The following is a 22294-nucleotide window of genomic DNA, read 5'->3' on the forward strand; positions in this document are numbered from 1 at the left end:
TCAGATTTAAGAAATATTAGAAATATTATTTTAGAAATAATATTTCAATTAATATTTTAGAAATATTTATTTAAGAAATATAATATAAGTCTGTGCTTTGAAGGATTCTTTCTTTTACACGAAGAAACTCGGAAATCAATCAATATAATCTTATTAACCTCTCCACGCACGTCGAGAACTTTTTGTTCCAAAATTGTAGTACTTTCTTAGTTTTTTAAGTATATTTAAATAAAACAAAATAATAAATTCATTACTTCTCGATAATTTCTATCCAGTGATGTCATACCGACGAGTTCGAAAAGAAAGCGACAAATTGTTGTATGTACGGTTCGGTCACTCGTTATGGTCCGCAATCAGTTGCCAGCGCAAGTAACTTTTACCATGCAAATATCCTTTCGTTATCATCGAGTTTGGTTATGAGAAGATTATTACAATATTGCAATTAAATTATTTTGGAGGTTTTGACAAAAAGAAAAATATGTTCGTATAATGCAAGAAGAGAATTTAATAAAAAATTGATCGACTTTTACGCCCTCCGCATAGGCGGAGGAGCAAATTTCATTGTCGACGAAAAGTGTTGCGTTACACAACGGTACGAATGATTAATAAATTCGCGTTTGAATTTATAGGATGCTGGATAATTATGACAGGGGTGAGGTGACACCACCGCCGGTGAGCAGTTATGGCGGCTCCCCTGGACTCTTGGCACTTCATTCCTCGCTTTATGCGACACCTACGTCGAGGGCCTACGACATCGAGTCGAACATTGACGGCAACGACAGTTCCATGCCCATCGATACCCAAATCATTTCGGTACGTTTCAGGTCTGGTCGATCCAGCACAGGCAGGAGAGACCGTTCCGTTTGTAAATAGTCTCGCATATTTCTCATTTAAGGAACGCTGTTTCACCTCGAACGTGACACCCGCACACCTACGTTCACGCTATTTTATAGCGTTCCTCGCGTTAAGCCAGCTTCACGCCACAGCTGATTGCTTTGTTAGATAATGTTAACAAGGAATTATTATTTTATATTAACTTGATTATTATTTAATAGCGAAAGTTTTTATTTTTTTTTTTGGATTTCAATGGTTTTCGGAGTTAATAAAATCTTTAAATCGCAACGTGCATTTTACAGTGCAATTGTCAATACATTAACACTGTAGATTCTTTGTCGTATAAGTCGTTTAATATTTTCCCAATGTTCAAGCGAATATAATATTTGTTTTAATCAAAATTAAGCAAATGTTTAGTATTTGGCGTTCATCGTTGGCGTGAAACTGGCTTTACTCGCGAGTCAAAGAGAAATAACGCAGAAGGAGAATGGTTTCGTACATAGTCATAGTCATAGGAATTGTTTTGCCTTTTTTAAAGTTGTGAAAGATGATTTTGTTCGATTGATTCAAACGAAATACATGCTCTGTTTCGTTCAAATGATTTACACGGAATTCGTATCAATCAGTTTAAAAAAAAAAAGTCAATAAAGGTGGAGTAACAAAGGAAAATGTAGACAATAGATTTAAAGTAACATTAATTTAATTCTCTATTATCTATAACATCGTGTAACTTGAAAGTTATATTTTGAAAATTTTATTTCGCACTGTTATTCCTTCGCTATTGTGTTTCATCAGTATACTTATTTTTTGAAAAAATTTACTTAGTATTATTGCATAATTCCACCTATATTTTTTCATAAAATTTAGTTTATATTATTGCATGATTCTACCCATATTTTTTGAAAAAATTTAGTTAATATTATTGCACGATTCTATCTATATTTTTTGAAAAAATTTAGTTAATATTATTGCATGATTGTACAGTTTTTGAAGATCTTTTTAAAGAATATTTCGCCAAAGGTTGATGTAAAACAGAAGAGAAGGAGCAGTTTGTGTGTTCGAAACTTATAGAAGAGAGAGATCTATGTCTGTTGTTCTTAATTATTTTGTTCCGTTGCAATGAATATTAAAATAAAATAGACATATCACTTTTTAGCTGTTCTGGTAATTGCGTCAAGATTAACGCGCCAAATATAACTTTAAACTGTATTATCTTCGATGATGTAACGCAGATTCTTATTCAAGGTTTCCACTCAATATGTTGAGAAATTTGCAAAAAGTTTCCATCGGCATCAAGCTTAAATAGCTTAAAATTCACATCGATTTCTTACTTGCACTACATTTCCCTTATCTTCTCGTGAAAGCCTTTCTTCGATTCGCGACTTAGCAATAGTAACACAAACGTCTGGCACGATCTCACGATGAGGTTCAATATTTATCATCTACATATTCCACGTTCGTTAAGTTATCAACGAGTCATTATCGCACGATAAATTATTTCCACCGTTTCTTTCGAGCCTAGCTGCGCGCATTATTCATTTTCATTATATTACAATACCGATTCTAACGAGAGTCTGGCAACCTTAGAATGGCTGCTTTTGCCTGGCAACAATACCGTGTATGTAACTATAATACATTCGCGTTCGAACGGCGTTCATTAGCAGTTTTCGATTAATATCTCGTGGTAATTACGTATTAATGGAATCGGGGGAAATATCGAGCGCGACTTTCACCCGTTTTCGTTAATAAGCGCGTAATTAATAAGAGCCGATCGATGGATCATTTTCATCCGATTCGAGAAACGATGAATCCCAAAGAAAGAAAAACAAAGGAAGAGAATTTGAAACTCGAAAACGTGGAACGATTGACACTAGAAAACTACGAAAATGGTCAAAATGACCATTTGAATATTTTTGTTAAGTATTTTATAGATGATAAAACAGTATACTTTTGGAGACTTGAATGATCCTTCATAAAATACATAAGTAAAAGGCTTGTGTACCCTGTTGTACTATAAAGATTTTCTGTAGAAAAATGAGAAAGCGACGGATGAAAAACGAGAGTTTGAAGCTTTCAAAATTTGGAATTTCCTAGTTTATTAATTATCTCGCATACAATTATTAAATAATTTAATTCATATTTCGAGTAAGTCTGATTCCAATGAATTCGTAAAGGATTTTCAATCTGACTAGGCTGTTACACTCATGAAAATTTACATCTGTCAAAACATCTGCAATCCGCGGTCCAATTATAGTGAATTAAATTTCACTGTCGAAATTCACTACACACGATAGACACAAAAAATTCGAAAAGCGAAGAAAGTCGCGAGTCGAAGGTGAAACGTTGAAGGCGTATAACAAGGTATAAACGCTTGTATTGAAAATCGGGAATCGACTTTCAGATACCGGGAATGTTGAGCGGCCCGGCGCAACAGCGGCTGGAGGACATGTCCTGGCTGGCTTCCGGTCCGTCGTTGGAGTATCAACAAGGCATCTCGCCGATTCCCGCGGGAGTGAAGATGTGCCATCCAGGCAGTACCGCTCAAAGGAGCCTGAAGGAGCAACGGATACGTCGCCCGATGAACGCGTTCATGGTCTGGGCAAAGGTCGAGCGCAAGAAATTGGCCGACGAGAATCCTGATCTCCACAACGCCGATCTCAGCAAGATGCTCGGTGAGTTCACCTCCGATGTTCCACAAATTTTTTTTTCAACCTTTTATCGATCTTCGATGATAAGACGAGGCCAATGACACGGGCGAAGAAAGTTTTGCGAATGGATGAAAAGTTGCAAATAAAAATAACGAAGCGGGGATCATTTCATTCGATGAAATTTTAATACTGAGAAAATTGTAAGAAGCTTCTTAGTTGCAACAGTTCGTTTAATTTAAACTCGGAGCTAGGGAATTCTGCGGAATCTTATCTGCAAAATTCCTTAATTTTATTAATTATTTGATTTGTTCGTGTACTTCTTCTATTATGGTTTCTCTCGGCTAAAAATCATACAAGTATCAAATTAATTTTCTGAATTACGATCCACTGTGATTCTTACAACACACGTTGAATTGACGACAGTTTGAAAAAAATCGACAATTCAGTAATTCAACAATTTTTTTCTAAAATTCTCGTCTTTAGTTAAAAAAAAAAAAAAAAAATCGCATCTACTCTTGATCGTAAAAACCAGACGCTACAGACATTTGAGAATGTATTGAAAATTTAATTCAATGAATCATTAAATTAGTACTAATTCGTTTGAGAACACTCGGAGAGTTGTACACAGAAAGAATTTAGAAAGGCGTTGCCTTTGTACCGAACGTTCCAATACTTCCTACATACCGTAATAGAGACATAATTAATTACCGGGCTGCGTATTTTTATGCGCTTGCAGAACTAGAAATTGGAAAGTGAAAAACGTATAAAATATTTAAAGTATTTACTGTGATCAAACTTTTGTGAATTCTTGGAAATTTTAAGATTCCGAAGATCTACAAAACGAATTCAATGTGTGTAAAAATGTTGAAAACGTACGATACTTGTTACAACAGTTAGCAAATAAAATGTACAGACGCTCGTGTAAATATAAAAAATATAAAGTCGCCTAAATCCCTCCGGAGATATGTTTACAAGAATCTGAAAGTTTATGAAAAAAAACCGCGGTCCGTTGATTATTTTCGAGTTTGCGGAAGAAAAATTAAAAAAAATCGTAGCTTTATTTATTAAAAAATAAATAAATATACAAACGAAGGAATAAAATTGAACAGAGAGGCGCTGACGGTTTCGTTACTTCACTCGACGATCGAACGAAGCTTAATAAAGTGCATTGGTGAATATTTTAAACAAAACAAAGAAACGCGTTGCAAACAAAGCGATCGGAGCGTCAACGAGGCTGTAGGAAAATCTTTTTTCACTTGGAAAGAGGTCATACGACAGCTCTGGGAATAAGAAAGTCGGAAAACTCTCTTCATCGTGCCGGTGTTGTTATTAATTTAATTACTCGTCACGTGATCAACGTGAATAGAGATACGAACGAGCAGAGAAAACGCACGCGAATTTTCTTCGTGACGAAACTTCCGTTTATTTCCGTGTGCAAGCATTATCGTTTAAAAAAAAAACGAAGAAACGTGCAGTATCAATGATCGATCAGACGAAGGAATGCAAGACAAAGAAATGAATCATTAAATGATGGTTCGCAGATTTCTTCTTTTCTTTTTACAAGTAAAATTATAAGAATAAAATTTAGCATCTTATTTTTTATTATGAGATATATTATTTACATTTCTATATTTTCATATCACTATATTTCAGTTTTTATTATAATTCATATTTTATAATATAATTATATATTTATAATATATTTATATATATTCATATATTAATAATTTATATATAATATTTATATATTAATAATATATATTTTTATATTTATATATATTTATATATTAATATATTTATAATATAATTCATATTATAAATAAAATGAATTATAATTCATATTATGTTATAATTTTTTTAACAAGTCAATATTACTGTATTTTAGTTTTTATTATAAGAATATTATTTTACTATAAGAATAGTATTTAGCATAAATAAATGAGTTGGCATCTGTAAAATATTTAAGACTCGAAATTAAATCAAGACAGGCATACGAAAGGCTGGTAATTTTACTATTAAACGTGATATGATCTTCTTTTAAATATATTACGTTATATATTATGTGTCTTTATTTCTACATATTCCGGTGGCTGATTTAATTAAACTCGCGGGGTATAATACATGTACAAATGTGAGTTAGGGTCCCCCTCCCCCTCCCCTCCCCGCAGTTTTATGCCCATCGGAGAAAATTACAAAGATATCAAATAGCGCAATTTAATACGTCGTAAATTCACCGTCGCGACTTGTCACGCGCTCGCTTCCTTACGTAGGTGCCAACGTTACCGTAGTGCATTAATATTAAAAGCTATATATGCGCGATTGGAAGTCAAGAGGTTGTGCTTTCCATCGTCGTCGCTGTATTTTTTTTTTTTTTTTCTTTTTTTCGATTAAAGCTCCTCCGAAGGCGAAAACAAACGAACAAAGCGCCCCGATGCTTTTCGCCGAGCAACTTGTTTGAAACCTCGATCACAAACGTGCAATGAATAATTTATCCACGCTATACGAGAATCCATAAAGTGAAGCGAATATTTTAATATAAACTATACATATATAATAATTAAGAAAAAAAAATTTAGAACTTTTTAAAATAAGATATAATGATTAAATTAGTAATAAAATTTAATTAATTATTACGTAAATTATATTTAATTAATATATAAGGAATTAAGCAAAATAAATATATTCACCTGTTTATCAAAAACATGTCTTATTGAAAATAAGTTTAAGTCAATCTGCCCAGTGAATAAATTAAATGACTGCAGTATAACTGATTGTACAAAGGTAGCATAATCAATTGATTTTTAAATGAAATCTAGAATCAAAGGATTAATGAAATATATACGTGGATGATTATATAAAAAAAAAAGGTGCAAACTTTTATTTGATCGTTACGATCTTCTTTTTGTGTCAGACGAGCATTATGTCAGTACGTTTATTGAGGAAAGAGATGGGTCTTGATTCATTCCTGAGGAATCACCTCTTCGCGTTTCAACATTAAAACACTATTGTGCAACTAACGTGCAATAAAAGATTCGAATTTTTGATTAATTGCTGTAGTATTTATATAAATAAGCATTGCGTGTGTTTATTTATCTAAAAGACAAATTGTTTTAGAAGAGTTGTGCCTTAATAGTAGTTTTTAGAAGTAGAGAAGTTGTATCTAAGAAATTAATATGCAAGAAATAGGAAAAGTTTATCAATGGTTTGGATTTAACTGAAAGTTTGCAGGTTTTTATTTATATATATTTTACAATAATATAATGTTTGTTTTCTGGACGTCGTTACATCATTCTACCAATTGATTGTACAAACAGCTCTATTCTTCACAAACCTTCAGAAACCTTGTGAATCTGTAAAATTTCTATGAAAAACAACAAATTGATAGTTCCAGCGTTGATAATTACAAACAAAAGTACAAACGCAAACTTGAATCTTACTCGAATTCAGACAATTCAACCTAAATAAAGTTTCACGTTCCCTCTATCAAGAATCAAGAAGGTTGCAAAAAGGAATCTTCTAAATTTCCATGAAAAATAACGAATTAATTCCTAACGTATGGAACAGAATTTGAACTACGACAGATAGAACTAAAATACATAGCACACCATTTCTACCAAAAAATACCAAACAACAATATAACCAGAAAAGAAAGTATAGCTATGACTAGACTTCGAATCGGACACACCAAGATCACACACGAACACCTCCTAAGCAAAACAGAACCACCTTTCTGCAACACCTGCAACCAACAAATCACCATCCAACACCTGCTAAGAATGAATGCCGAAAATACCGAAACCTAAGAAGTAAAGTACGGATGAAACCAAAACACCGCCCTAACCTGCCAGAAACAACAACAAAAAAAAAAAAAACGTTATCAACTACCTAAAGGAGACCCAACTACTGGACCAGATATAAAGAGAAAGTTCCAGCACGTCGCTAAATACCTCGTAGTCGATGCGACTCTAAACTCCTCATATAAAAAAAAATTCCTAACGTAGTAAGACTACATTTACGATTTACTTTCGATAGCTGTCACTTCTAAAACACACGTGTCTCGTCAAGTTCGTAAATCGTCTCCTTCCCCTCGAAGAATGAACGTTGAAATGGCCAGTCGAAGGTTCAGTTCGAGTCGCAACGCTTTAAGGCCTCCGGTATCCGGAACGCGCCAAAACGTGGCGCGCCTAAAAGAGGGCCGGCGCTGATCGGAGAGGGCTTGTCCCGGTACCCAGCAATCTGTCAGCGTCTGCGGCCGCGCGTTATATCGTGGGTAGGTACACCTTGAATTATCGGCAATTGGCATCCGCAACGTTACAGGCATTCGAACGAGCGTCGTGCAGAAAATTGTAAACCTCGCTCGCGTGTTAAAGCCACCTACCCGCGCCCGTTTCACCACGGCCATTCGCGCGTGTCTTCGTACGCGGCACACGCGTCTCCTCTCCTCCTCCTTCTTCTTCTTTCTCTCCTTTCTCCCATTCTTTCCCCCCCCTATCAGTTTCTTCTGCCTCTTTATCTCGTTCCCTCTTGCCCCTTTTTCTCCTCGTTTCCGTCGTTTCGCCACCCGTACACGTGAAATTACGCCGCTTGTTACAGTCGCCTGCGTCGGATAACGTTTGATTAAACGAATCGTCCGTGTAAATACAATATCGATGAAGTTTGAAATCGATGTTCAGTTGCTCGGCTAAAAGTGACATGGTCGTTCATTTTTGGCCGAGCAACTTGACCCTGGGTTTGCATTTGGACGATTGCGAGGTCATTCGCAAAAATTTATATTGTTTCTTTATTATTCAGGTAGTACAGTCAGTGTAGAGTCTGGCGAAAAGATTTGTAGTAAATAATTGAAAATGGGAACAGTAGTCGATAGTAAGTCGAATTCGATTAGAATTTCTGCAGGCCATCGCTCGCAATGGCTGACAAACATTCGTGAAATTGAAAGATTGATAAATTCGTTGATTCTTCTAGTTTTTTACATGACCAGCTTTAGTCCGACTAAATATCAATGATTTTTAAAACAAAATTACTAATTATTATATTAACATTAAACACGTATATGTAATAAGTTAATTATCACAACGGTGTAATAATATCGTTTCACCTTCGTCGGTGCTACGATTTGAAACAACTCGAGGCCGATCGAACACAGTCGTTTCAGTCAGAACTCGGCCGACGTGAATGAACTTGAAAAACCGATCGATTGAAAATTTTCTCAACGTGAAACGCAGCCGATCGACGATTTTTAGGCTTCACGCGCGCGGTATGAACAGAAACGAACGTAAATCAACTAACTCGTAGAGTTGGTGGCGCGCGCCAAGGGAACGAACACACTCGCGGAGGGAACCAAGGAAAACCCTGTGATGGATCCGATCCGATCCGATCCGATCTGATCCGATGCGATCGATCGATCGATCGATCGAACATTAGGCGCGCGATGTTATTGGCATGACGCGGCTTCGATTACTATGCGCGTCGAGTGTTTGCCGCCCCCACTTTTCCTCGTCTTTTTTTCCAGACATCCTACATATTCATGCGCGCGTGCTGTGTGTCGATCCGTCCGTCCGTCTGTCCGTCCATCCGTTAACCCATCCGTACCCCAGCACGGGGCCGTGCTTTGCGCCAGCCAGCCTGTTTTATGTCCTATGTTATGCACGTGGACGCGCGGCCTCCTCCTTCTCCTTCTTCTTCGTCGTCTTCTTCTTCTTCGTCTTCTTCCTTGCTCCTTCTAGCCAAAGTATGTATTCGTCGGATCCGAGCACGCGTCTCGAGCACATCGATGCACGATCTGACGGCTCGCCGATCATAAAGAAAAGAAATCGTTTCGGCGACATCGGTCGCGCAAACCTCTCGATTTTCATTGGAAATTGCAGAAATTGCGTAAATGTATTTCGCTCGGGAGGCTTTACTCTCGATTGCGGACCATAGAGAGCGGCTCTGCGTTCCAAAACGTTGGATATTTTCTCACGAAGACGTTGCACTTGAAGCGGTTACTACTTCGCTGTTTTGTACTTGAGGTGCGTCAACTTCGCTATATATAAGAAAAATTTACCGACTGCATTACATATAACGAGTGCTCGTGCACACCTGATGAAAAAAAGGAAAGTTACAAAGTTCTAACTTTGTGGAAAGAAATTGTACGACGACATTTGAAGAGAATCGTTGTTAAGAGAAGACAGTTCAATCTCCACGACCCACGATGGATTTAATCTACTAGTTCATTGTACTTTAATTATATTAATCACATCGAGCGACAGTTTTATTGAGAAATGACGATACGATAGCGATTTCTTGTATTTTTTCTTCTGCAATTAACCCTTTAGGTTAATCATTTCACCTAAAGTGAAAGTGCGTGGATCTTTTGGCCAAAAAGCAAAAGGTCGTTCTCCAGACCGCTGCGATACGTCCCGTCTTTTCTTCTGTAGTTGGCAAGAAGCAGCCGATAGAGGAACGCGTTCGCATGTGCTCGAGTATACAGATATCCGTGGTGGAAGTGTGTGTGGGCCTTATATCCGGTGGAACGCGTGGCCACGCATCTTTATTAATCATTCCCTAACCGTTAGCCCCTCTTTGCCGCTCGTGTGTCAACAGTGGAAATTGTCGCGACCGTGTCGAGTCGCCTGATTTCGAGACCTTCCAATGGAGTTTCAGGTGGAATTCTATTTCTCGTTCGCTGTGAATTATAATACACGAAATTGTCGGACGGTAGTCGCGGAAATGTCGCTGGGTGATAAAGGCATCGAAAGATGATGTCCTCGATAGGTTTGACAACGCGTTAAGACAGTGAATTACGAGTTTGATATAACACGATGGAGAGTATACGTTGCTTACGAGTATTTGAGGATTTATTGTGATAGAGTCGACTGGGTGATTTCATGCTGAGGATTGTACAATAAAGAGGGTGGAATTATGACGATGGGTAGAATGTATTTGAATGTACGTGTGAAAGAAATTTATTAATTCTACGATATTACCAGAATTTCGGTCAAATTATTTATGTATATCTCAATTTAAAATAGTTGTTTGGTATTATTGTAATGTCGAATTGATGAAACGCAGTAGTGACACAATAATGTATGTACGGCCATCACCTAACTTTCAGATTATGTCATATGGTAGAAATATCATCAACTTTTAGCACATATAAGTTTTGATTGGAAAGTTCCATTAAATGTGAAACGAAACTTTACTGAACTAAACACTTTTAATAAATCCAATATATATATATAATATATAATATTATATAATATTATAAATATATATATAAATATTTTTACACAATATTTTATATATATTATAATAATATAATATATTTAATATATAATAATATATATATATTTTTTTTTAATTAATCCAATACACATACACATACATATACGATATATATAATTTCTAATATTTTTACTATAATATAATACAATGCAATAATATTATACATATAAATAATTTCTATGACTACTGTGATTCACAGTATAAAACTAGTTTATCAAATCATAAACACGTACGAATAAAACCGAACTCATCGACGATGGCCATCGAACGTTCCTCAAGGCAAAATCCGCCTAATCGTCCCTGCTCGAGAGACAGAAAGTCCGTTGGTTTGGCTTAGGTTGGCCGTTGGTTTTCTACGTGTATCCGCGGCACAGGGTCGAATACTTTGTACCTGAGTCAACGAAGATCTACTTTCATCGCGGCTTGCGAAATTGTTCGGCTACGTAGGAGTTTGGCGGGAGGAAGCATGTTCGATTATAGTACCACGTAACCTCCACTCCTATCGATGCTCTTTACCTCGCCATCAATCTCCACCGTCTCGATTATGACGGAGTAAACGCGTCGACCTAATCGACCGCTTCTCGCTCGTCCATCATCATCATCATCATCATTATCATCATTATGGTCATCATCATCTACGCTACGAAATCTCATTGTCGATCTTTAAAAGAAAAAAAAAGGAACCCTCGAAAGACTCGTTTTTCTACGATACTTTTGTCTTTCCATCGTGGTGGAGTAAGAATCCCACAAAAAAAAAAAAACGAAAGAAAAGAAGGATCTTCACCTCTGTTTCACGGAGATGCAGGTAGAACCGCTTGTGAGATCCCGCGGGAGATACCGGCTCCCGGTAAACTCCATAATTCAGGAATCGGTGTACACCGGCCATAAATTTCGCCTGATGCCATGGGCGTTAATCTTCGTTAATTCTCTCGTTAATCAGTCACCGGGTTTACCGGCTTACCCGGGCTAAGAGTCAAGAGAAAAAGGATAAAAGAAGGCAGGAAGGTATATTTATAATATCGTTAAGGTACGAGGAACAGGAACTGAATAATAGAAGTGTAAAAATATTTATCAGTCAAATTTATTTGTTATTTGTTCATTTTTTGATTCTATCGTTTGTAGGAAGAAAAGTTTGTAGGAGAATTACATAGAGATTGCAATAGGGACGAATTGACAATAGTGTTAAGATATTGATGATAACGTATAATTTATTTATCGTTATTCGAAATTCTCGCTTTCATATACGTACATGAAAAATATTTAAAATATTAAACTATATTTTACAGTCCAAAATAGACGATGAAACTTACTTTGATTATAATCATAATAATGAGAAGAACATGTTTTCTATTCCTTAATGTACGCATAGTGATTATTCAATAGTTTTCATGATTTCTGTTTTCCAGTATGCAAGCATAAGTTATTTCTCCAGAGTCTGCACAACTTTCAATAAATAGTTAACAACTAAATTACTGCCTACAAAGCTTCGAAAAGATTATAATATTTTCTCTATTCCATCTCACCAATGAGTCAATTATCTCCTTGTCATTCAACACACGCACGCGCAACGTACATGAATTTTGAACGTCGGTAAATTACAGTTTTGTCAATCAAATAGGTTCCCAAGTACGAAACGTGTCTCGCTTAGAATCAGTATCTCGTAAATGCTGTCGGTAGATAGAACCTTTCATAATATTTGGCACTGTCAGTTACACCGATAACGTTGTCAGTGTAGCTGACAGTAGCCCAAAAACGGAAGAAACCCAAGGAACCCAGGGTGGATAGGTTGCAAACGCGAACTGTGTCGCAAAGGGTCGGACGCGCGCGCGCGCTTCGAAGCGGAACGGTCGTAGAACGCGAAGGAGAACCACGGCGTGGTTCGTAGACGACGTCGTTTATACAGGCCGCGCGACGCCACTGTCGCAAGACCACCTACGACAAATGTGGCAGCCTGCAAATAATACCGGGCGTGTTGTACCACCAACGACAGGAGAGATAGAGGCCTCTAACTGCCAGCACGGTATCGTGGTTTAGTGCCTCTGATTACCTGCGCCCCTGCCCCCAACCCCCTTCCGCTTCAGCTCTCCTCCCCCGCGATGTTCCACGGTCCCCAAGTGGGGCCCCATGCTGCCCTGGCACCATGTGCGCGCTCGCGAACAACAGCAACGGAGAACCAGAAAGTCGTCTCCTCTTGTTTCCACTCCCGTTCACCTCCCTCTTTCTCCTTTTCAGCTAGCGTCCTTCTGCCATCGTTTCTTTTGCGTCTCGCCTTTGCGGCCACGAGGGAGAGAAAGAGAAAACCTCCTGCCGAACGCGTGAGATTCGCGGCCTGGATAGGCTCTAAACGACGGATCAGGACGTACAGTATCTCACAATAATGGCGCACGGTGGAAGGCACCCGATAAGGTCGGCCTCGTTGCTAGATTTAAGGGACGGCGCGAGCGGCCCGTAGCGAACGCCCGATTGAGAATTATTGGTCCGTATACGGTCTCTACGCGTACAGATGCACAGTATGTGTGCTTCTACGCGCGTGTCTGTGTATGTACTCTGTGTGCGCATCATGTGTGTACGTACGTATACATCCATCGATCAATGTTACGTACTTACGTACACGCGTACATACATATTTATTGCAGATTGCTCGTGAAAGTTAATACCAAACTTCAACAAGTGTGCAGTGCTCGTTTAAAGAGGGTACAAATCTTTAGAAGAATCGATGAATCTTGAAAATACCTCTGAAGTGTGGCACCAACTTCTGCAAACATCTTGTACATCACGTGTATGCGTGTATTCATACAGATCGTTCGTGAAAGTTAATGCCAAATTTCAACAAGTGTGCAGTGCTCGTTTAAAGAGGGTACACATCTTTAGAAGAATCAAAGAATCTTGAAAATACTTGTGAAGTGTGGTACCAACTTCTGCAAACATCTTGCATATCCAATTATACCTAACATATATGCGTGTATTCATACAGATCGTTCGTGAAAGTTAATGCCAAATTTCAACAAGTGTGCAGTGCTCGTTTAAAGAGGGTACACATCTTTAGAAGAATCAAAGAATCTTGAAAATACTTCTAAAATGTGGTACCAACTTCTGCAAACATCTTGTATATCCAATTATACCTAACATGTATGCATGTATTCATACAGATCGTTCGTAAATGTCAAATTTCAACAAGCGTCTAACCTCTTTTTCAATTTTTTGTCTCAGAATTGCAATATTTTCTCAGTTTCAACTTACATTTAAGTATAACCCAGGCAAAACAAATAATAATAAATTCATTACTTCCCAGTAATTTCCATTCAGTGATATCACACCGGCGAGTTCGAAATGAAAGCGACGAATTATCGTACACGGGTTCGGTCACTCGTTATGGTCCGCAATCAGTTGCCAGCGCAAGTTAAAAATGGTGCACATCCTCGAAAGGATCAAAGGATCTTGAAAACGCTCCTGATCCTTGGCACCAACTCCTGCCAACACCCTGTATATCCAATGTACACACATGTACGTGTCGTTACATGTTACACAAATGCAAAACATATATATCCACGCATATATACATTATTGTAATATGTGCGTATTTATAGATACGCGTTGCAAGTGTACGTGTTACACGTACAATGGTTAGGTATAGCGGCGGCGCGCGTTGCCTTTCGAGAGCGTCATTATTGCACGATGCTGTACGTATGTACGTACGTACGTTCACCAGGCCGGGTTCGTTCAGTGAATCACGAGGCGTCGCTGGCCGTTGCAACGACGAAAAATCGTCGGACAAAAGGCGTTTTCTGTCCGAGGCCGACTCGTTACACCCGGGGCGGACGATCGGTTTTGATAAGCGGGCCGGGTGGGCGTACGATGTTCCCTTAATCGTCGGAAACGGGACGGCCTGATTGTTATTGGATTATTTATTCAACGGCGTTTTGATCGACGGGAACCGACGCGATTGACACAAAGTGGCCGGAAGAATCGGCAGGATCGCAGGTGAAAGCCACGGGGACCGCGGACCAAACGATGATATATTACTCGATTCGCTTTCACGCGAATCATCGTTCTCGAAATTGCCATTCGAAATTGATAATCTCCGCAGGAATTCCGTGGAATTTATTGGTTAAGTGATTGATCGAACAATGAGAGCCAGACGAGGTATTTATTGCAAATGCGGCGCGGTCAATCAGGATTATAATACCATTGAATTGACAATCGATGCCTGTATCGGAGAAATTAAATTTTTCTCTTTCGATCATTTCTTTTTTTTTTTTTTTTTTTTTTACTTATTGTTCAAATATTTGAGGGAAAGTTGGTCGAATCTCTAGACGCGCATCGTTGTAAATCTATCATATTGCTGTGAAAAGTAATTGAACCAATCCGTTCACAAGTAGTTCACAAACGACAAACGAATTAAAATCATTTATTTCTCAAAGTTACTGTGAACGGGCGAGTAACTTTCACAAAGGGTTAGCGAGCATTTGTCCGACAGCAGCGTTATCGATCAATAAGCACTGAAATTCATACGACACCACACGACTCACGTCACCTTCCCTCGCAGTATTAAGAAACTGTTTTACGACAAATCGTAAAAGAGGCCTCGGAAATGAAAGAATGCCAGATTTTATTGTACGCGTTTTATGATAAAACGTGTACGCTTAATAATTTTGGCCGCGTGTATGGGCGCAGTGACATTTGTTAGATAGAACTTGACAAATTGGCGACAGCTCGATAGTTACGTATCCGCAAGGAATTTCGCAACGCGTGAGTTTGATCTCGGCGATAGATAAGAGATATACAAAATAAACGAAAAAGTGAAAAGAAACGGAACACTTACAGAAATATGTACGCTTTGTACGATGTCATTTCCAAATCGATAGCTACTCTCGCTATCCTAGTTCAGAGTTTTTCGGAGAAATACTCGAAAGCACCGTTAGCTTGAACGCTAATCAGTTGGTCGGTATTCAGTGTCATAGTTGATTTCTTAAAACGAAATAGACAGACAGCTTATCTTCTGTAAATTTAATTTACGGTTTTAGTTTGGTTCCTACGTTCCTACTTATTGATAGTCGGCTCTGACTCATTCTAATGGCGTAATCGGCCTGCGTGTGTCAAGAAGTCTGAGTATACTTACCTATCTGCAGCATTGTACACAAACATGTTTAGTGAAATTACATTATCTCGAGTTTGTTATTAACTATCGCGCACGTAAGGCGTTAGTAGACGTGTAGTGTATCCTGCGTAAGGAACACGATCCTGCATAAAGAAATAAAGCCTATACAGCAAATCGCAAACACGTTAACAATCACAAATGACGCGCTATGTGATTTAGAAGCATGTACTTCATATTTTCCGTTGCTAAAATCATTACGAGCCAATTTATATTGTTGAATTTTGTTATTATCCAAGGATTCGATTGATACTCTTCTGCCACCTAAATTTTGTAGCTTTATGACACCGTTCACACTAGGACTACCAAAATGGTCAAAATGACCAGTTTGATAATTTTCTATGGAATTTTTAGGTACTCGAATGATTTTTAAATAAAATATATAGAGGCTTGTGTTCTTTATTGTATTATTAACTTTCTTCTGGCATCTTGCACTTTAATTTCTTTCCTACAAACATTCTACTTCAGTAGCTTCAGCGTTAACGATACATCGAGCGACTGACAAACTTTGCTATCACACGTGTGAGCACCAAGAAATTGTAACTTCTGTGAACGTGCAATTATTTGAAGACGAATGCACTGCTATATTTCATTCATCAATTTTTCTTATCGAGCCAGGATGACGGATGATCGCGAGAGAATCTTCCAAACTGGTCCGCGAAGCGATAACAATCTCAGGGTAATAATTATCAGGGTTCGCTGGCGCGTCGATGACCTTTACGTTAAGGCGGAGGGCTTGCGAAATAGACTGTAACGAAAAGTTTTGCGCGCCGCCGATTGAAATTAACGTGTCGTGTGTGCCTGTGTGCGTGTGTGTGTGTGTGTGCGCGCGCCTGCTGGCGATGCGTAAGAATCGTTTGAACTCCGTACGAAAGGCCTACTTTTCTTCAATACGTACCCACACGTTCAAAGCTGTGTACATCTAGGATGTATCCTTGCACACACACACACACACATACACAGACGCATCTCTTTCTCGATAGCATCCTCCTCCATCTTTTTCTCCTTCTTCTTCCTCTTCATTTTCATCCTCTCGTCTCCTTCGGCTGGCTGCGGAACAATAGCAACCTCGGAGTGCTACACGGTGGATGAACTTCTGAGCCTGGAATCGGCTCTGCCCACTCTGTGAATTTCGTTTCCGTAAAAATGGCCATGGAGGAAAGAGGTCGGCGGTTCTAAGCGGCAAGACCTACATCCTCGCGCCGCGTGGTAAACGTACTTAAACACCACAGGGATACACGATAATGCATCGCTCCGCACCGTCAGGCTCCATTGCTGAAAAATAGAATGTAAATAAGCGTTTTCAGCCGGCTGAAAACCGTTGTTGCTCGCGCTCGTTCGCTCGCTCCCTCAAAATGTCAAACGTGAATTATTCGTATCGCCGGTATACGTCCCGATAAAGCGTGTTGGATAAAGCGTTCCCGATTGGAGTTCGATCGTCGAACCTGCTGCCTATTGCTGCCTTCCGATTATAAAACGAGGAGGAGATCAACTTTCGAGATATTAATTAACCGTACGCTCTCGCACGTTGTCCCGTAGTCTCGAGTTTGGCCATCCTTTTAATTGAAGACGATTTACTATGCGTTGGTGTATCAGGTTAAGGTTCTTTATTTTTGAGTTAGTTTAAATAAATTTCAATTAACTTTATTAACTCAAAAATTAGTTTAAATAAATTTATTAATTTAATAAAGTTAATTGAAATTTAATAGTTAAATAAAGCTAGGGTTTTTATTAATTTCTAACTCTTGCTACAAATTAATCGATTATGTTCAACTATTATATTATTTTAAATAAATTTTAATTAACATTATTAAATTAGTAAATTCTAACTAACTTTATTAACTCAAAAATTAGTTTAAATAACTTTATTAATTATTAGTTTAAATGAATTTATTAATTTAATAAAGTTAATTGAAATTTAATAGTTAAATAAAGCTAGGGTCTTTATTAATTTCTAACTCTTGCTACAAATTAATCGATTATGTTCAACTATTATATTAGTTTAAATAAATTTTAATTAACATTATTAAATTAGTAAATTCTAACTAACTTTATTAACTCAAAAATTAGTTTAAATAACTTTATTAATTATTAGTTTAAATGAATTTATTAATTTAATAAAGTTAATTGAAATTTAATAGTTAAATAAAGCTAAGGTTTTTATTAATTTCTAACTCTTGCTACAAATTAATCGATTATGTTCAACTATTATATTAGTTTAAATAAATTTTAATTAACTTTATTAGTTTAAATAAATTAACTTTATTACTAAATTCTAACTAACTTTATCAACTCAAAAATTAGTTTAAATAACTTTATTAATTATTAGTTTAAATGAATTTATTAATTTAATAAAGTTAATTAAAATTTAATAGTTAAATAAAGCTAGAGTTTTTATTAATTTCTAACTCTTGCTACAAATTAATCGATTATGTTCAACTATTGACGAATAACCGTTAATTATGTAACCTCGTGAAATAGTATGGATCGCAATGTTGTTTGATGAGCAGTGTATCAGACGCTGCATCCTCTTTGCGTTTCAATCGAGCAAGAAACGATTTATTTCTCAAGTTGGAAGCTTGTCTCATTCATTAGCTTATTCACTAGTTCTAGCTCCTTTCGATTATCATCTGTTTTGTCGATTACTTTAAATTTTATTCGAATAATGGCCAACTGTGATATTGACGCCGCGTCTCAGGTCACTATCAGACCGGATGCAAAAGATCGGGCTGGCGCTCGTTAAAAACCCGAGCTAGCGTCTACACCAGACAGTTGGAAAACCCAATCCCGATACCGTGCCGAGGCCGACATTTTAACGTACGAATAAATACATCCTCGCTGGCTGGCACGAGCACGATTCGTTGCCTCTTACCTCCTCGTAAACAATGCTTCGCCGTGGCCGGGCGATAGACTGCCACGGGTACAACTTAATCCCATCTGAGATGGAAAAGACCAACACGCCGCGCGGCCACGGTTTCAGGGTACGCGAAACGGGCCAGCGAAGAAGAAAAGTTCGCAGCAAACGGAGGCTGAGCAACGAGAGGAGACGCAACAGAGAGAGGATGGTCGCTCGTTCCATGCATTATGCGTGGCCACATGATGCAAAAGTTTGTCTCTGGCCGTTCGAATTGGAAACGCGAAACATTATTCACCCTCGTCATTCTCTCCTCTCTCTCTCTCTCTCTCTCTCTCTCTCTCTCTCGGAGCTCTGATGCTCGATTCACCCCGCCAGAACCGAGAGTTTTTGTTCTGCTCGTTTTCTGCGGCGTTGCTCGATTAACCCAAGACAAGATCGGGCTCTGGTACGATCACGAAACTCATTTGTTCCTTTATATCGTCTGCACACTCTGGCTTCTCTCTTTTCCCCCGGTGTGCCGCGGCCACGTGCATTACTTACGTTCCCGTTTAGATCCCTCTACCTGCTGGACCTTGTTGTTCGAGCGTCTATCGCCGCTTAGGATCTTTCGGCGAATATTGCGATTATGCGTTCGTGGAAACTGTTATTGACAGCGGGGAACGCGAGCGCGAGATCGACACGAATTTCACGCGCCTCCGCGCCGATCCGCCGGTGCACCGGACACCGCCAGCGGAATCTTGAACTTTGGTCGGGCAAACCGGAGGTAATCTGATTGTGTCGGGCTCCGTCGATTTCAGAGTGGCCGTGCCGAGGCTCGAAGAGGCTCGGTCCCAGATGAATTTCTCGATATTCTGGCCGTTTCTGCGCGTGGTCTCCGTTTCCGTGGAAATCGCCGACCTTCTATCTCCTCGCTGTTACGCGAGGATTTTTCTCCGCCGTGCTGAATAAAATTTAACGTACGTTGAGTATATTATTATTCCAACGTGAGCAATTAATTTTTATATAGAATTATAATTTCAATCGTACGTGCGCGCGTTGGTTTTCGTATTATGCATTCAAATTGGTGCCCGTGTACGTGTATTGTAATGGCGCACACGTGCGCGTTATAAAAGTATGCGTCGATGCCATTAAACTTTGACTATAATGAACGCAGTAGTAGTATAGTCCACCGAGCAAGTTTACGTACACTTGCTCACAAATGTTCGAATGTTGATAGATGTATTAAATTAATGTTGAAACTTCTTTAACGCAAGCGTCGCGATTATGTCGGTTTGATAACAAATCTGAAGGTGTATGTAAAATTTGCAAAGTATTTTTGTTAATAATTCTTATTGAATATTTAATGAGAGCATGTTTAATGTTTGTTATATATATATATATATATATATATATTGAAGATCATGTCACACTGATTTTAACATAAATATTAAATATTATATATTTCGCTCTACATACACATGTTCAGATTTGGTTAAGTATAATTAAATAGTCCAGTCAATTAAATTCCACACAATACAAAAAGTAACTGTGATCGCGAATACGTTCGAATACGAATTCTAGTACTTCTCTTAAATTTGGGGGTTGATTAATTTGTTACATAAAATTATATCGATTGACAAAGAAACATGGAACGTGAATAAATCTTACGATTAATTGGGGACACGAAACGTAAATGAAACGAAATAATCTGTGACGGAATATGTTGTAATCGCGAATAAACATTCTGGCACATATTTGTGAAATTTTCTAGATCAGTTCGTTACACAAAATTATATCAATCGACAACATTTCGACATCGTTTCCTCAAAGGAACTTACAATTATATTTTATATGGATGCAATTAAAATTAAAATAAAAGTAAAGCAAAGTAAAACAATTATAAAATATATATATGTATATAAAACAATTATAAAAATAAATATATATATAATAATTATAAAAATTAATATATCTATATATAATAATTATAAAAATAAATATATATATATAATTATAAAAATTAATATATATATAACAAAAATAAAGTAAAATAAAAGTAAAGCAAAGTAAAACAATTATAAAATATATATATATATAAAACAATTATAAAAATAAATATATATATAATAATTATAAAAATTAATATATCTATATAATAATTATAAAAATTAATATATCTATATATAATTATAAAAATAAATATATATAATAATTATAAAAATAAATATATATAACAATTATAAAAATAAAAGTAAAATTCGTAGCTCCGACGAGATACCACCTATGTAGCTCTAACATGACAACCACGCGAACACCCGTTCATCTGAGGTGATTCATTATTAGCGAGAGATCCGCTAACGTTAACCACCCGCAAGCATCAAGCACGCCCGACAGAAGGACACGAAACGACGCTAATTGTAAGTTGCGATTCCAAATGAGCCGTTAATCGTGCGGGCAACTCCGCTGGAAGCGGTCTCGCCGAGGGAGAGGAGAGGCCTTCACGATATTCCGGTGGTCGCGCGTTTATCGAGGGTTAAATCTCCGACGGTCTTGTTTTCACGGAGCCACCGGCGAGCACACCGGCGAGCAGATAATACCGACAAAGTCGGTATCACGGGCATTACGCACAGCCTCTGTGCAGAGGAGAGGATTCTCGTCGTTGGTCCTTGCTAGGCGAGCCAACGTAACGAACCTGCAGACAAGATCGGCACTAATAATTGCGCGCCTCGCTTGCGTACAAAATGAGAATCGAGAAACGTGGAAGCCCGGCGATTGAACGTGGTTGGAAACGTGGTTGGAAACGAGCTTTTGCTTGCCTCGGTAGGAACGACACCTAAGCAAGTCGTACAAGTAGGATAGGACGACTTGATCGGTCCGATTACGTCTGTCTGATTGTGAGTGAAACGATCCAGCGTTTGGTTATTCGTTCAGGGACGTGGGGCTTTTGAAGTTAATGATGAAGATTGATAGATATCATCGTGCGGCTTGGTCGAGATAGTATTTTGCGTATGATGGTGTAGTTAGAAGTTTTGGAGATATTTTTCATTTCAGGGGAATTCTTGAGATCTGAAGTCTTTCTCATTTGTGAGAAAGGGTGTTGGTAAACGAATGTTTATTCAATAAAAAAATGTTTATTAATGAATGTAGTTTCAGTCAATATAGTTTGGTTTGAAAGCCACAAACGACGAATGACGATGACTTTAGCCTAAATTCCACTAGCTCTTGTAAGACTTTTTGACTTGTCACGTAACGTGTAATAAATATATACTCTCATATATACTCTCTCTCTCTCTCTCTCTCTCTCTCTCTCTCTCTCTCTCTCTCTTTTTATCAAGATTAAAATCACACCAGCTAGTCTAGAAAAGAAAAATTTACGAGACAAATGAACGAAAAGTCCTCTAGAGTTTCCTTCGTTCATCAAAGTATTATAGAAGATTGTTCACTAGTCGTGCTAATAATTCACGCTCCGACTAAAAATTTACCAACAAATTGTTATTTATTATCAACAATCTTTATTAAGATGTGTCGACGAAGCGCAACGATAACAAATTAACTAGA

General features: G+C 37.8%; 1 protein-coding gene across 7 annotated transcripts in view; it reads left to right on the forward strand.

Moving 5' to 3' along the window:
- LOC122534000 (putative transcription factor SOX-15) overlaps positions 1-22294 on the forward strand; it is a 91466-nt gene that overhangs the window by 42865 nt on the left and 26307 nt on the right. For all 7 annotated transcript variants that reach the window (XM_043664239.1, XM_043664242.1, XM_043664240.1 and 4 more), the window contains 2 exons: positions 630-813; positions 3236-3506. In XM_043664239.1, coding sequence (XP_043520174.1) covers positions 630-813; positions 3236-3506 — 455 coding nt within the window. The remainder of the gene's footprint in view (positions 1-629; positions 814-3235; positions 3507-22294) is intronic.

The sequence above is a fragment of the Frieseomelitta varia genome, unplaced genomic scaffold, assembly GCF_011392965.1.
Source record: "Frieseomelitta varia isolate USP_RPSP 00005682 unplaced genomic scaffold, Fvar_1.2 scaffold_565, whole genome shotgun sequence".
Taxonomy (NCBI): Eukaryota; Metazoa; Arthropoda; class Insecta; order Hymenoptera; family Apidae; genus Frieseomelitta; species Frieseomelitta varia.